The sequence below is a fragment of the Danio aesculapii genome, chromosome 11 (genome assembly GCF_903798145.1).
Source record: "Danio aesculapii chromosome 11, fDanAes4.1, whole genome shotgun sequence".
Classification (NCBI taxonomy): Eukaryota; Metazoa; Chordata; class Actinopteri; order Cypriniformes; family Danionidae; genus Danio; species Danio aesculapii.
The window spans coordinates 25,009,616-25,024,468 of NC_079445.1; the positions used below are offsets into that span (position 1 = coordinate 25,009,616).

The 14,853-nt window shown below is 36.7% G+C and overlaps 1 protein-coding gene across 1 annotated transcript; it reads left to right on the top strand.

Moving 5' to 3' along the window:
• Positions 1–401: 401 nt before the first annotated feature.
• Positions 402–14,038, top strand: adipor1a (adiponectin receptor 1a). The gene is made up of 9 exons (XM_056468490.1): positions 402–522; positions 3,670–3,746; positions 3,849–4,046; positions 4,157–4,270; positions 7,262–7,433; positions 9,324–9,510; positions 10,014–10,201; positions 12,553–12,746; positions 12,849–14,038. Exons 3-9 carry the CDS (start codon positions 3,903–3,905, stop codon positions 12,975–12,977), a joined length of 1,128 nt encoding a protein of 375 aa, XP_056324465.1. The 5' UTR covers positions 402–522; positions 3,670–3,746; positions 3,849–3,902; the 3' UTR covers positions 12,978–14,038.
• Positions 14,039–14,853: the final 815 nt, after the last annotated feature.

The following is a 14,853-nucleotide window of genomic DNA, read 5'->3' on the forward strand; positions in this document are numbered from 1 at the left end:
TGCATTGACTGAGATTATAAAGACTGGCTAGGGTGAGGATTTGGGATTATAGGAGATTGTCAGTGAAGGCCAGCTGGTTAAACACAAAAATACTCCATCTTGAAAGACTGATAGTGTTTTTTTTTTTATCATCCTAAAGCCTGTCAGCACGTGCCTCATAAATGTGACCGTCACACAAACGCGCTACAGTATTTTCGTCGCCTCTTCAAACTGAACTACTAGGTCCTTCACATTAAAATAAATCACCTACTGGCGATTACAGCTCTAAATTTGGACGAACACCACTAAATAAATGGGTTAGTGCCCCTAAAGAGCGCTATGGGGGGGTTAGCAAACACTGTGCAGCACCGCAGTTGTCCAGCGGGCGGCGCCACCGCGTGTTATTTCAAAGACAACAGAGAGCCAGTTTGAACTCGCCGTCTGACATACAGCAGCTTTCAACTCTTTATTTCTCCATCCTGCTGGTGTTTGGTGGCCATCCGGAAGAGATCACATTTCTATAACAGCAGATCTGGATATCAGGTAAGCGTCTGCACGATGAAATGTATCATTATTTCAATGCAACGGCAAAAATGTGATAATGTAGTTGTAAACGCATCCAGACAGTAGTTTAGCGGTACGCAGCGGTTTCTGTGTCTCAGTGCTAACCTGTTTTAACACAACAGCTTTAGGCTTTTTACATTACGCACTGAATAATTAATCGTCGTTAGGGCTATTTTGCGAATAACATAGCTGTTGTTATTGCATTGCTATGTATGTATGTTATAAGTGTTGTTCGTGACGTGTACCGGTGTTTTTGCTGCTCGTCCTGTAAAATTTAAAGCCCCCCCATGTTAGCCAACTGGCTAATTACCGTTAGTCATGGTTATGAGCTGTTTTGATGCCACCTCATACAGACACCTATGTCAATTATAACGGGTTTATTTCGAAATCTACTGATCTGCTCCTCTAGACGGTGGTTTTGGGATTATATGTGCGATCAAACCTTTGATTCGCATTAGTGGTGAGGATGTTGATTCGTCACAGACAGTGACTCGAATCTTTAAAATTGGTTCACAAAAATGTGCAAATTAATCAGTCAATGTGTCGTTTATTTAATTGATTTATTAAAGAAATAATTCACCCAAAATAAAAAGATAAATGCTGTTATTTTACGCACCCTCAAGACATCCAATATGGAGGTGTCTTTGTTTGTTTTCAGTCGAACATTAAATATTTTTAAGCCTAAACGTGAATCATACAATGCAAGTCAGAGCTACAAAAACTTTCAGAGTAAAAAAAAAAAAAACCTTTTGAAGGCAAAACAAAATTAAGACTTAATATTAATATGAATGGTTCCGACCTCCAGGCAAGTCTCAGGATGTGAGTTTAAAGGGTTAGTTCACCATAATAATTAATATTGTTATTAATTAATTCCCCCCATGTCATTCCAATCCCACAAGACCAGGGTATTCCTTAGGGTCTTAAAATGTCTAAAATTTCAAAAACGAATTTTTATGCCTTAAAAAGTCTTAAATTCACTAAAATGTTGTGTTGAATGTCTTAAATCATTTTAAACAGGTCTTAAATTTCCTATGGCCATGTAAAGCTACCCAATCTGGCCAACACCCAATCACCAATAATTCATCTACAAAACTATATTGTATATGAATATATATTTAAGCTTTTTGTTGCAAAGAGATACAACTCAAAACAGTTGTTAGACATTTTTACAGCAAATTCTCCTAATTCTATTCCCTACTCGGGGAAAGAAAACTAAATCAACACATCCCTTTACATGATCTTCCATTAATACAAAAACTATTTACAGATGTAACCGTTAGAACCATTAGAAAAAGCCTTAGTGTTTAGCCCTGTAACAGTCTATAATTTCATTCATAATGGTCTTTAAAAGTCTTGAATTTGATTTGAAGAAATCTGCAGAAACCCTGAAGACCTTTGTCTTCAGAATAAGATACTTTACATGAAGTCTGAGATTTTCCCTCATCCTCCATAGACAGCAATGGTTCATATTCTTTCAAAGTCCTGTCAATAGAATAAAAGAACATCCTCATAACATTCCATGTGACTTCACAATGTTCTGATTGAACCACTGAAGCTATGAGAATACTTGTGTGTCCACATAAACCAAAATAAGGAGTTAATTCATTGGTTTCTTCTCCTCAGTGTCAGTATAATTGACATTCTACCAGAAACATTTTCACTTAATAAAAAAAAAACAGTATAAAGTCATACAATTCAATGATAGAACACATCTTTGATCACTGTCAGCTTCTCCCTCGTCAAATGATTTAAAAAAAAATCAGGAACAAACATACAACACAGAGTGAAACGTTAAAAAAACAAATATAACACTGATAAAAAAATTAAATACAAAAAGCAAAGTATACAGCATTTCTACATCAAGAATCTTCTACATTAAGAATTAACAGGGGAATCAAAAAAAGTGTTATAATAATTAATAAATATTTTAGATTTTTCGCTTTTCAACAATTTCACAGTAGAAATAAAGAAGAAAAGAAATCTAAGAACCAAATGAATGACATATTCCTTTACAGAGCAACTCACAGAAATCAAGCTTCAGTCCATTTTAAAAAGATTTGGGATTAAATACTTTTTTTTCGCTGTATTTATGATTTTATATCAGGGACAGATAATGTAAGTTTCTGGTAGAATGTCCCATAGGGTGCGTCTTTATGTCATCTATAATAAAATTGTAATTGTTGATTTAACTATGCGCAAGCTAACATTGTCGAATGTCATTTCGAAACCACAAACAAACCTTTCTTGAGAGTCGAAACCATTCGCTGTGCAAGGAATCTATTAAAAAAAAGTTAAAATGAAAATAAAAAAAATCACTGTATGTTTTTTAACATGTTAATTAATATGACATGGGCAAGAATGATGTCTTAAAGACTGATTTAGTTCAACAAAAAACTTAACAGTGAGTTATATCAAAGTCCCTTTTCGTATTTTATAGTCCTTGGTTACATAAATTTGGTCACTCGTATTGTTTTGAATGGGGAAAAGTGTATCAGTCAATATGGCGAATAAACCCCACCCTCTAGTACAGGGGCAAATCGTCGATCGCTAAATGGTGAATAAAGTCCGCCTTCTAGTACAGCAGCCAATCATCAATTGCTATGGACTGACGATACTCAGGAGGAGGGGCTCGGACAAGACGTGAGTTTCTGCAGGTTTTGTGTGATTTGAATGTTTAGAAATAAAACCAAACAGACACTTTTTGTTTAATTTTATTGGTGATTCCTAATAGGAAATTCAGTCGTAAGCTTTGCATGTAGTTTTGAAGAATTTAATGTTTCCCTATTCAAACAGAATACCCGAGCATACTGCCCGAGACGTGTTTTAAAGATGGCGCTGAGTGAAATGACTTGCCTTAAAGGGACTTTGGTTACATTCAATACATAACGTTGTCTCCTTCTCCTTCCAGTTTTGTCAACAAATGTAGAACAAAGCCAAAGCAGAACATTTGTGGTACCTCAGTTTCAGTAAATATTTTTGACTGAACGGGTTGAATTTGATTCCGAAAATTCCTTGTTAAAATGCACTGTCGCACACTCCTTCTCTAGGTTTTGAAACGCACACACAGTATGATCGTATTAGCCTTGTGGACTGAGATACTGATTCCATGTTGTTGTTTTTTCCAAGACTGAATGCAATTTCATAGAGAGGCAAACATCAGGAGGCTGGTTTAGACCTGCCTGTGTTCAAAGCTCCTGCTAGAGGTAAGCCGTCTCTCTGTTGTTCCGCTTCACTGCTGTTGTCATGTCTTGACTTTGGCAATGAAGTGTGTTGTTTTGATTGAATATGTAACTTTTGGCTCACAGTGAACTGAAGTGGAGGCTTCAGAGGTCTGGGACGGGTCACAGGGCAGTCTACTGATGTCAGGCCAAATCAGGTCTGCCAGTCATGCAGACTGCCGGGTCACGGAGGAATGCCACGTTCCAGCCGACGTGGAGCTGATGGAACTCGGGCCCCTGCTGGAAGAAAATGGCCCCATGGGAGCCAAAGGACTCCAGTCAGAGGCAAGCCACGCAATTATTAATCTGAATGCATTACAAAGTCTTTCATATTCAATGCCAGACAGCAGAATAAAAAATGCAGATGCATTTTTGAGTTCTGATTGTGTCAACAGGGAGCCGGCGCTCTTGCTGATGATGAAGAGGAGGATGAAGAAGTCGGAGAAGTTCTGACGCTGCCACTGCAGGCTCACCACGCAATGGAGAAGATGGAGGAGTTTGTGCATAAGGTGGGGATGTCAGCCACTTTAATGAAGATCACGATCACACTTCTATCACCATTTATTCTTCATTTTTGAATTCTACCCCTAAGCTCTTCCCCTTACCCAGTTCTTACCCCAATGATGTATGCCTTCAGGGATTTCCTGAAGGGTCAAACTTTGTTTCAAGGGGGTACAAAAATAGAATTGAGACTTGGGCCTAATTGTGTGTTCACTTGGCAGGTTTGGTTTGATTGAAACAAACTCTGGTGGAGTAACTCTTTAGTGGAGTTTATGTGCTGTTTATTTGCTTCAATCCCAACCTTGGTACGCATCAAACAAGCAGGCTGAGATCATTGAAGAAAGTAAGCCACACTTTCAGACAAACAGTAGGGATGCTCCGATCAGGATTTTTGCAGCCGATACCAAGTACCGATTTCTTGTTATGGTGATGGGCTGATACCAAGTACCGATTCTGATGCTTCAAGCTGTATAATGCATAAAGCACATTTTTCCTCTTAAGTGTGATACACCTGTGATCGGTTCATGAGAGCGGCCAGATTGGCGAGTACAAGTCGAGTCATAAAATGTGATTATCGGCTGATACCGATCTCTGGCCGATCGATCGGTGTATTCCTACAGATTAGACACGCCTAAACAAACAAAAACAGGACATTATGAGAAACAATGTGACCAAAAATGTGCTTTAACATTCATGTATTGTCTTACCACAATTATTACAGTTTAGTACTGGCAAAATGTGTTTCATAACAGCTTTGTTTGTTTAATTTTGTATATTACCTTAAAAATGGCATTGTGGCGCCAATAGCCTTGTGGTTAGTGCTTCGACACATGGCACCCAGGTGTTCACGGCGACCCAAGTTCGATTCCCTGCTCGAGGTCCTTTGCCGACCTCTCCCCTATCTCTGCTCCCCATACTTTCCTGTCTCTAAATCTCCACTGTCCTATCACAATAAAGATGAAAACCCCTAAAAAAATAAAATAAAAATGGCATTGTGAATGCTAAGCGAATCAGGACCCAATGTATAATTTTGTTTATTTTGGTCTGAACCAAACAAATTAAGAGGACCAAGTGTGAATATATAGTGGAGTTATCATAGTTGGCACATTTTTTTATATTGGTAAATGGAAAATACAACATTTTATTTCTTTATTTGTTCCTTTTTGCTCTATTATTTCAAAAAATTACTTTTTGAAAAAAGAAAAAATGATCAAGTGATTGATTACAGCGGTATCAAAAGAAAAGGATTCAATTTGCCTTCACTCACTCAGTAAGGCAAGGCAAGGCAAGGCAAGTTTATTTATATAGCACATTTCATACACAGTGGCAATTCAAAGTGCTTTACATAAACAGGAATAAAAGAAACAATTATAAGAGAAATAAAAACAAACAGTAGTTGTGTTAGGAAATTTTTGTAAATTTATTCCATGTTAAAACACAAATGTAGTGGTGTAAATGTACATGAATATTAAAAGGTTTACTATAGGGCTGCATGATATTGGAAAAATCTATCATTGCGATATGTTTCTATATTGCGATATGAATACAATATCATCAGATAACTTAATGTCTCTATTAGGAAATAGACACATTTTCGCTGTGGTCTGTGCTATTTGCAGTGCATTTCTGTATTTGCACATGTTGTGAGTATTTTCATGCATCACAATCTATAAATAAAGTCAAGAAAAAGATACGATTGAAGTAGTGTTTTATCGTTTCCAAGTTTAACAGTATTCAAGTACAGTAACGGAATGATAAAAATGTATTGTTAAAGTCACAAATGGTACAATTACTTATACCTGAATGGTTTTAAAATCATTATACAATCACAGGCATCAAAAAGACATGCAAATGATAAATTATAATACAAACTCAACTCGTGATGTGACTATTGCGAAGGATCACAGTAGCTATGTTTCCATCCACCTATTGTTATGTGCATTTTGCATATGCGCATAAAAAAACGGTTGATGGAAACGCCATGATGCGCATAAATTTTTAAAATGCGCATTAAAAAGTAGTTTTTTAGTAGGATAAACTTGTTATTCGATAAGAAAAGATGCGCATAAACTACGATGGAAACACTTTTACTGCACAAACTCCAGTGTGATTTTGTTATAAGAGATCATGTGATGATAAAAATGTGTGTAAATGGACAAACCAGCAGGCTGACTGCACAGTAAAACATCTGAAATGTTGTTTTGGTCATTCTAAAACGCCTTACCGTTTAAGTATAAGTGTTATTATATTATTAATGACCTCCAGAATCAAGAGCGTCTGTGCTCCGCGTCTGACACCTTCAAACACCACCGCGTGATCACTGCGTGTCAGGGTTGCCTTCTGAGGTGCAAATCATTTATTAGATGAAGAAAAGATTGATGCAGCTTCTCATACTGCAGCAAATTCAGTTTTTACTGTTGATATTTGGCGCCAGTTAATCAGGAAGTGACGATTTTGTTTGCTTTGACTCATTGGATGGAAACACTGCTTTTTTCGATGTCTTTTATGCGATAATCCAGTTTTGTGCATAAAGTTCATTTGCAGTTTTGATTGAAACATAGCTATTGGAATATCGATGCTTAAATGATCTATTGTGCAGCCCTAGTTTAGATTTACAATGTTACTAACTTGAAACATGCATCACAGTCTTTGAAATAGGCTTATCAGTATTGTTTTGAACCCATTGACTTTAATTAAATGGACAGAAAATGCTAAAACATTCTTCAGAATATCTTTTTTTTTCGTGTTTTGTGGAACAATGTAGATTTGAAAGGGCACGACAAAAGACATGAAAGGAGTTTATGGAGTTCATTGTTGTTTCGGACCCCAGTGGCACCTACAATGTAGACAAAAACAGTTAAAACTCTTTTTGTAAATAGGTTTGGAAGGGCAACTTTTTGGACCCCATTGACCTCCATTTATTCTTATGTGTGTAATGTAAATATGTGTTTGGAAAAGGTGTACAAAACATGTAGTAATGCTGAATGTGTGTTCTACAGGTTTGGGAAGGGCGTTGGAGGGTCATTCCCTTTCACGTTCTGCCAGAGTGGCTAAAAGACAACGACTACCTCCTGCACGGTCACCGGCCCCCCATGCCCTCCTTCCGTGCCTGCTTTGGGAGCATTTTCAGGATCCACACAGAGACCGGGAATATCTGGACTCATTTGTTGGGTAAGGTTGAGGTTACAGCGTTGAGCCGTCACAGAGAATAGTGGCTTTTGTACACCTCATGCATATATTTAGTGCATCAATTATGCAGCAGATCCATTACAAGAAATAAACACCACTCTAATTTTGAGAGCTTGCAAGATCGTGTTAAACGTTTACTTGAGGTGATGTATGATGCATTTTTATCATAATAAATAACAAAAATAATTAGTCATTTAGATTAAAAAGGTTGTAAAAGGCAATATAATAGGTTGTTTTCAATCACGTTTTTGGTGACGTGCAAAATTCAGGGCAGAAAGTCTATATTTTTGCGATTTAGACTATATTTCAAAGGAGTTATAAATAGAAAAATAGATTTATTACAGTTTATCAGTTTACTATGCTACAGTATGCTGTAGCATTCATGATCAAAGAGTTGTACACATTATACTCTTTACTATGTGGTTTAAAAAATGTTTATTATAAATTACTGTAGTTTTCCCCATGCGGACATCACCAAATAACAGATGAAAGCAAACAAAATCATGGATGCGTAGTCTACATTATTATTTATTTTTGTAAGGGGGAAAAGAAGTGCTCCACAATAATAACCGTCTAGTTTTGTCACAAGGGTTGCATTTCTTTTTTGTTCTGTCGATGAACTTACCATCAACAAACATTCACATCTGCTGCACATCTCACTGTTATGTTTACGAGTGTTTGTTTAGCCGAATGCCAGTTAAGACTTGGATTACTGCAAAACAATACTGATATTTCATTACATGGCAGGGTACGTTATTTATATTCACCTAGATATTGCATAAGTGTAGTGTTTGTATCTGATTTTTATACAACACATGTATAACATATTTATACACACATATAGCTAGGTCTGTTTTTAATCTTTATTTGTGCTGTCAAACCAATTTTCGCATTTAAAAAAAGTACACAAAAATGTTGATTACATGCCACCACTTCCTCAGTTTTTCATCTAGTTTCTTTAACTTTCCCACCTTTATGAGAAAACTTTTGGAAGTCTATAAAAGCTGTTTGCATTTCTTATTTTGGCAGATTTAAACAATTATAAACAACATAAAACAGAAACATTTTCATTTTCGGATAGCAATTCCTATGTAGAAGAATCACTTCCTGCTCTGTATCTGTATTTCGCGCCTTATCAATGACGTCATGTGCAAACAACCTATTGTATAATAGTGTCAGTGAAAAAGCATCCATGGTCAAATTAAGCAAGTATCCTTATAGACCATTTTGAGGGATGTAAAGTAAAGCAATAGTCCCAATGTATTTCCTGTTTTAGATTATAAATTTCTAAAGCTTCTGAGAATCCAAAAAGAGGCACATATTGATAAATAATGTTATTATATCTGTTTTAACATTATGTTATGATTGAACTGCCTCTTTTTACACTTATGAAATAGTTTGATAAGGTAAAGGAAATGATCATGGGCCAATGACATGACCACATTGAAATGGTCATGTTGAATATTAAAAGTCTAATCTAAATACGTATTGTTGACTAAAATTATTTAAATAGTTGTTTTTTTTTAATAAAATAAAATGAAATAAAAAAACAGAAATTTTTTTAAATGTTGCTTAATTTTGGTTAAGTACTATAACTGAAATAAAAAGAGAAATATATATATTCTGATATATTCTAGAAAATAAATGGCTGAAACCAGTTCAAATATTAGAAAGGCATCGTTAATTTGTTCATTTAAAAATGCAAGTATAAAATTATTATTATTTTCAATCCTACAAATTAAATTCATTATGAAATGTGTGGATTCAAGCCACAGTGTTTGTGTGAACTGTTCACATTTTTAGAAATGTTAATATTAAAACAAAAAAAAGGAGCATCACTATATTAACCATTATTTGTATTTATTTCCCCAGGGTTAATCTTATTTTTGTGCCTGGGCACACTTACCATGCTGAGGCCCAATATGTACTTCATGGCCCCGTTGCAGGAGAAAGTGGTGTTCGGGATGTTCTTCTTAGGTGCAGTGCTGTGCCTCAGCTTCTCCTGGTTATTTCACACTGTCTACTGCCATTCTGAGAAAGTCTCACGCACTTTCTCCAAGTAAGTTTACTCTCTAGAACCTTTACACATTTCCGGGTTTCTCAGGAGCGGAAGACGTCGTAGTTGGGTAAACTAAGCGCAGGGAATGGGAGAGAACAACAAATAATTTTTTACAGTCCTATTTGTTGAAATAATAAAAGAAAAACTCCACAATAGTGTTATAAAGACTTTCAGAAAAATAACAAAATAGTGTGAGACTGATAACCACAGTTAGAGAGAGAGAATAATGTCAAATTTACTCTCAGCCCTATAGACACAGCATTAAAAACATCTCACATAAGCGGTAATTCTTTTTCTGTAATTTGATGCACAGATGATATAACACATACATAAATGTTCTTTTTAAAAAATCTAAATATTAAAAACTTTCAAGGATTTAAGATTATGATGACCGTTAAACGTGCCATAACAGGCTAATGAAAAGGTCCCTTGTTATTATGTGCATTATTTCATGTCAGAAAGCTTCATTTATCTCTTTGTTTTTCATGTTTGCTCTTTCTCAGACTGGACTACTCCGGCATTGCTCTGCTGATCATGGGCTCTTTTGTACCTTGGCTTTACTACTCGTTCTACTGCTCTCCTCAGCCGCGTCTCATCTACCTCACAATCGTCTGTGTGTTGGGCATCGCCGCTATAATCGTTGCCCAGTGGGACCGTTTCTCCACTCCACGACACAGGCCCACTAGAGCAGGTGGGCAATGACATATTTGCCATAATGAAGAGCAGGCCGGTTAATCGAAAGTTATATTCATGTGCATTTAAGCAGTAAAATGGGCTCTGTAGTCACTGTAAATCTCCAGCAGCTGCTTTCAGATGGAGAAGCAATTACTTTAATCTGTTGCAAAACTGAAGGTTTTTTTTTTTTTTTGTCCGCCAGATTCTGTCTTTATATTAATATATGCTCTGTGTTTGTCATAAAGTGATCTGTGCTGGTCAAATGATGGCATACGGTATTTTGCCGTTTGCTTGTATGGTGGCTCTAAACTATCAAACCACTTCTCAAACATTTTTTATTGCAAAAAAACGAGAAAAAAATTCATTCATTCATTTTCTTTTCGGCTTAGTCCCTTTATTAATCGAGGGAATAATGCACAGCAGAATGAACTGCCAACTTATCCAGCATGTTTTTACGCAGCTGCCCTTCCAGCCGCAACCCATCTCTGGGAAACACACACACTCATACACTATGGACAATTTAGCCTACCCAATTCACCTGAACCACATGTCTTTGGACTGTGGGGGAAACCGGAGTTCCTGGAGGAAACCCACGCAAACTCAGGGAGAACAAGCAAACTTGAGGCAACAGCACTACCTACTGCGCCATTGGGTCACCCAAACCCAAATTCGTATGATGGATGAAAGTTTCGAATTTGATTGACGCAACAGGAGGAAAAATTACAGTTGAAATATTTCGGATTTAGTGTGCAAAAACCTCTAATTGTTGTGATCCGGAAATCGATGAAAATTGTTCATGATGATTCCTTAGTCGTGTTTATTAGTCACGGTGAATAAGTAAAAGCAGTTAAATCTTCTCATCTATTTGATTTCCCGACCTTGTCTCTTCTTTGTGGCATATTTCCCCAATCTCAGCAGATTTACTAGTGATCACAGAGCAGTGTGAATGATAATCGCAGCTTTTGCCAAATCGTCATCCTGATTTGAAGTAATAGCGCATAGATGTATATTAGGTTTCAATTCACACCTGTCTTTATCACTTAAGGCTCGTGCACACTAGAACCATTTTTGTTCATGATTATCATCAGCATTTTTTGGCAGTCATACCGAGGCAATTTTCACTGGTGAGGAACAGAGTGAATCACCAAAATCACTCCTTGACATTAGATGGCACTTAATGGAAAAACAAAGACACCCTAGTACACAAGGTGGCGCTGTGGAACTTAAATCTTCTGACACTTGCTTGTCACATGAGAGAAGATGATCTGCAATCCCTCTACATCATAGGTCTCAAACTCATCTCCTAGAGAGCCGCAGCTCTGCACAGTTTTGCTCCAACCCTGTCAAGCACAGCTGATCCAAATTATCGAGGTGTTTAAGAGTCATAAACGCCTTCATTAGTTGCATCAGCTGTGTTTGATCAGGTTTGGAGCAAAACTGTGCAGAGCTGCGGCTCTCTAGGAGTTGAGTTTGGGACCTACGCTCTACATCAGGGGTCACCAAACTTGTACCTGGAGGTCCGGTGTCCTGCAGATTTTAGCTTCAACCCTAATCAAACACACCTGAACAAGCTAATCAAGGTCTTACTAGGTATACTTGAAACACCCAGGCAGGTGTGTTGAGGCAAGTTGGAGCTAAACCCTGCAGGGCACCGGACCTCCAGGAACGAGATTGGGGACCCCTGCTCCACATGATGGGTGGATTCCAATCTCATCTCAAAGGGCTCATTCCTATGCCCTAATCTTTTCGGATGGTCTCTCTAAAGGGCCTAGAGCATAGAGATGAGCCCTTCCAAATTGAGTGCAGTGTGTGACAAAAAAAAGCTTTCCTGCTTACAGGAGAATTTCCCAAAGTGTCCATCAGTTGTATTTTTCAAACTTCTTCATTCCATAGGGCCCTTCGAAGTGGCCGGTTTTGATCACTTCGGTTTGGAATGCCACTTCAATATGGTTGACATGAATTTTTCACTTTGAAGTACCCTTTAGAGGGCAAGATATCTCATTTGGAATGCAACAAATAGCTCCCTCTTGTCAACATTTTCGTAGTTGCTGTCGTGTTTATCATACAGCTCCACATTCATCTTGCCTTGATAATATCTTCTTCGTCATTAGGACTGTGTGCTTGTCTAGGACGTTTGTGCTTGAGTGCCACAAAGTCATGTTTACTGTAACTTTAGCAGCTCCAGGCATGTGAAGATGTTTTTACCACAGTGTCATTTTTGTTTTTTGTTTTTTTTTCACATCTGCCATTTTGCACATTGGTATGCACACTCTCATTGGGGCCCTTTTTAGTCACAGAGTAAGATTGAGCTAAAACTGTGTGCAAGACATTGATTCTCCCCTTGTATAACATTGTTGTTATTGTTAGGAGTTTTCATGGGTCTTGGATTGAGTGGTATTGTCCCCACCATGCACTTCACCATCGAGGAGGGTTTCGTCAAGGCCACTACTGTTGGACAGATGGGCTGGTTCTATTTAATGGGCGCCATGTACATCACCGGCGCTGGATTGTATGCTGCAAGAATCCCAGAGCGCTACTTCCCCGGCAAGTGTGATATTTGGGTAAGGGAAAGCGATTTTGGTTTTAGATTTGCACCATAATAACAGATCTGAGTAGTGTGTAATATAACCATTACCCTTCTGGCTTGTCTTTTTTTCTCTCAGTTTCACTCGCACCAGATATTTCATGTGCTAGTGGTGGCAGCGGCCTTCATTCATTTCTATGGGGTTTCCAACCTGCAAGAGTTTCGCTATGGTCTGGAAGGAGGCTGCACTGACGACACTCTTCTCTGAGAACTCGTCAAACTCACTCTTTTCAATTAGGATTAATAGTACCCCACTTATACCCATTCCTTCGTTTTATTTACCTTTAAGTTTTTCCTGATTGATTTAACTTAACTTTTATTATTTCACTTTATTATTATTATTATTATTCTGTTACATGATTTTGTTTCTTTTGAAGAAAGCATTTGTGTGGTCAAAGGTATCCGATGGCTGGAACATGATAACCCTTGTTATCATCAAACTTTAATTTTGAGCACAATCTCAAAGTTTGAACCGACGTGTTTGTTTTGTAGTGAAAAGCACTTTCATTGAGCTGTAGAGATGCGCCCTCATAATGTAATGCATTTTGTTTCTTATTGTAAATGAACAATTGAGATCATTCGATGCACACCCAAAGTATTGCCCCAATATTAATAGTGCAATGTCTTTGAGATATTTTGTTCATAGCGATTTAACGCACAAAGGGCATATAAAGGGTTTGAGGGTAAAATCTACCTGCTTTGAACACTTGCGCAATTTTTAACCTTTACTTCTAGGTCAAATAATAACATAAACAGGTCAACTGTTGCACCTTACAGCACAGATATTGAATATCATTGTTATTAAAGCCTCTGCATGGATCCATCTGTGCAGTCTGTAAAGTATAAACTTTCCTGTAAAGTATAAGAATATTCCTGTGCCTTAGGCCACTGGAAATAGGTTTAAAATAGACGGCCAAAACTACAGTGTAGTAAATTTCATTAGTCTCAGACATGGCTAGTTAATTTACGTTGCAAGCAATCCAATCAAATTATTATTATTATTATTATTATTATTATTATTATTATTAAGAAATGTTACATTAATAACAAGAGTTTGATCTTTGATGAACTTTCTCAGACTGCTGTTTGTAAAAAAAAAATACATAAAAATAAAAAAGTAGTGTTTGATCCTTTTTAAATAAATAAGCTAACTATGTGGCTTTACCACAGACTAAACAATCCATATATCCATGTGTTATGTGTAGAGGTGGTAAATCATTTGCATTTATTTGAAATGTGAAATGTTTAAATAAATATTTATGGATCATGCGTTGTTTCTTTTATTTGGTGGATTCATAAGATGTAGTTTCTGGAGTTTCATTTTTATATTTCAGGGTGTTGTAGATATTAAAGGTTTTAAAATGTTTTACTTCACTGTTTCTTAGTTTAAGGGCTTAAAAATTCTTATTAGAAAGTATTTAAGTTACATTCACAGTTTAAAAAAGTGTATCTTTTTTTATTTATTTTCCACTTCAATTATCTGAATATCCTTGAATCCCGATACATTGAGATGCAGGTCTTGTTGTCAGACAAACTGGACAAAATTAAGTATTTTTAATTAAATTAAAATAAATATGTCAAAGTCTCCCTGTGTTCCTGTGGGCTTTCTCTCGGTGCTCCGGTTTTCCCCACAGCCACATCCACTGCATAAAACAAATGCTGGATAAGTTGGCGCTGTTTTCTGCTGTAGCTACCGCCGATGAATAAAGGGACTAAGCTGAAGGAAAATAAATGAATGTCAATAATTGATTATTATTTTTTATTTTGTTTGATTTTTACATTGGTGGATATTTGTTCTGATTTTGAACTATTTTAAATTAAGACAGCACTACTCATCTTTTTATTATGTTACACTGGTATATTATCCTGATTTGGGAACTTTTAGAATACGAAAAAGATACTAAAGAAAAAAAACATTAGCAATTGGAAAAAGTTATGCTAATACAAGTGATTCAGTGCTTCCACTTTTTTTGTTAATTAAAATGATCAAAATTGTGGTCTTGCAGATGTTTTAATGTATTTTTTTACTTTCTTACGACCTGCAGAGACAATACGTTTGCATATATCTTTCCCTACAACTACGA

What these genes read in the sequence shown, in the direction of transcription:
- adipor1a (XM_056468490.1), top strand. Translation starts at nt 3,903, where the DNA reads ATGTCAGGCCAAATCAGGTCTGCCAGTCATGCAGACTGCCGGGTCACG. An exon ending in CCAAAGGACTCCAGTCAGAG is followed by an intron (nt 4,047 to 4,156) that starts GCAAGCCACGCA and finishes TTGTGTCAACAG; the next exon opens with GGAGCCGGCGCTCTTGCTGA. An exon ending in TATCTGGACTCATTTGTTGG is followed by an intron (nt 7,434 to 9,323) that starts GTAAGGTTGAGG and finishes TTATTTCCCCAG; the next exon opens with GGTTAATCTTATTTTTGTGC.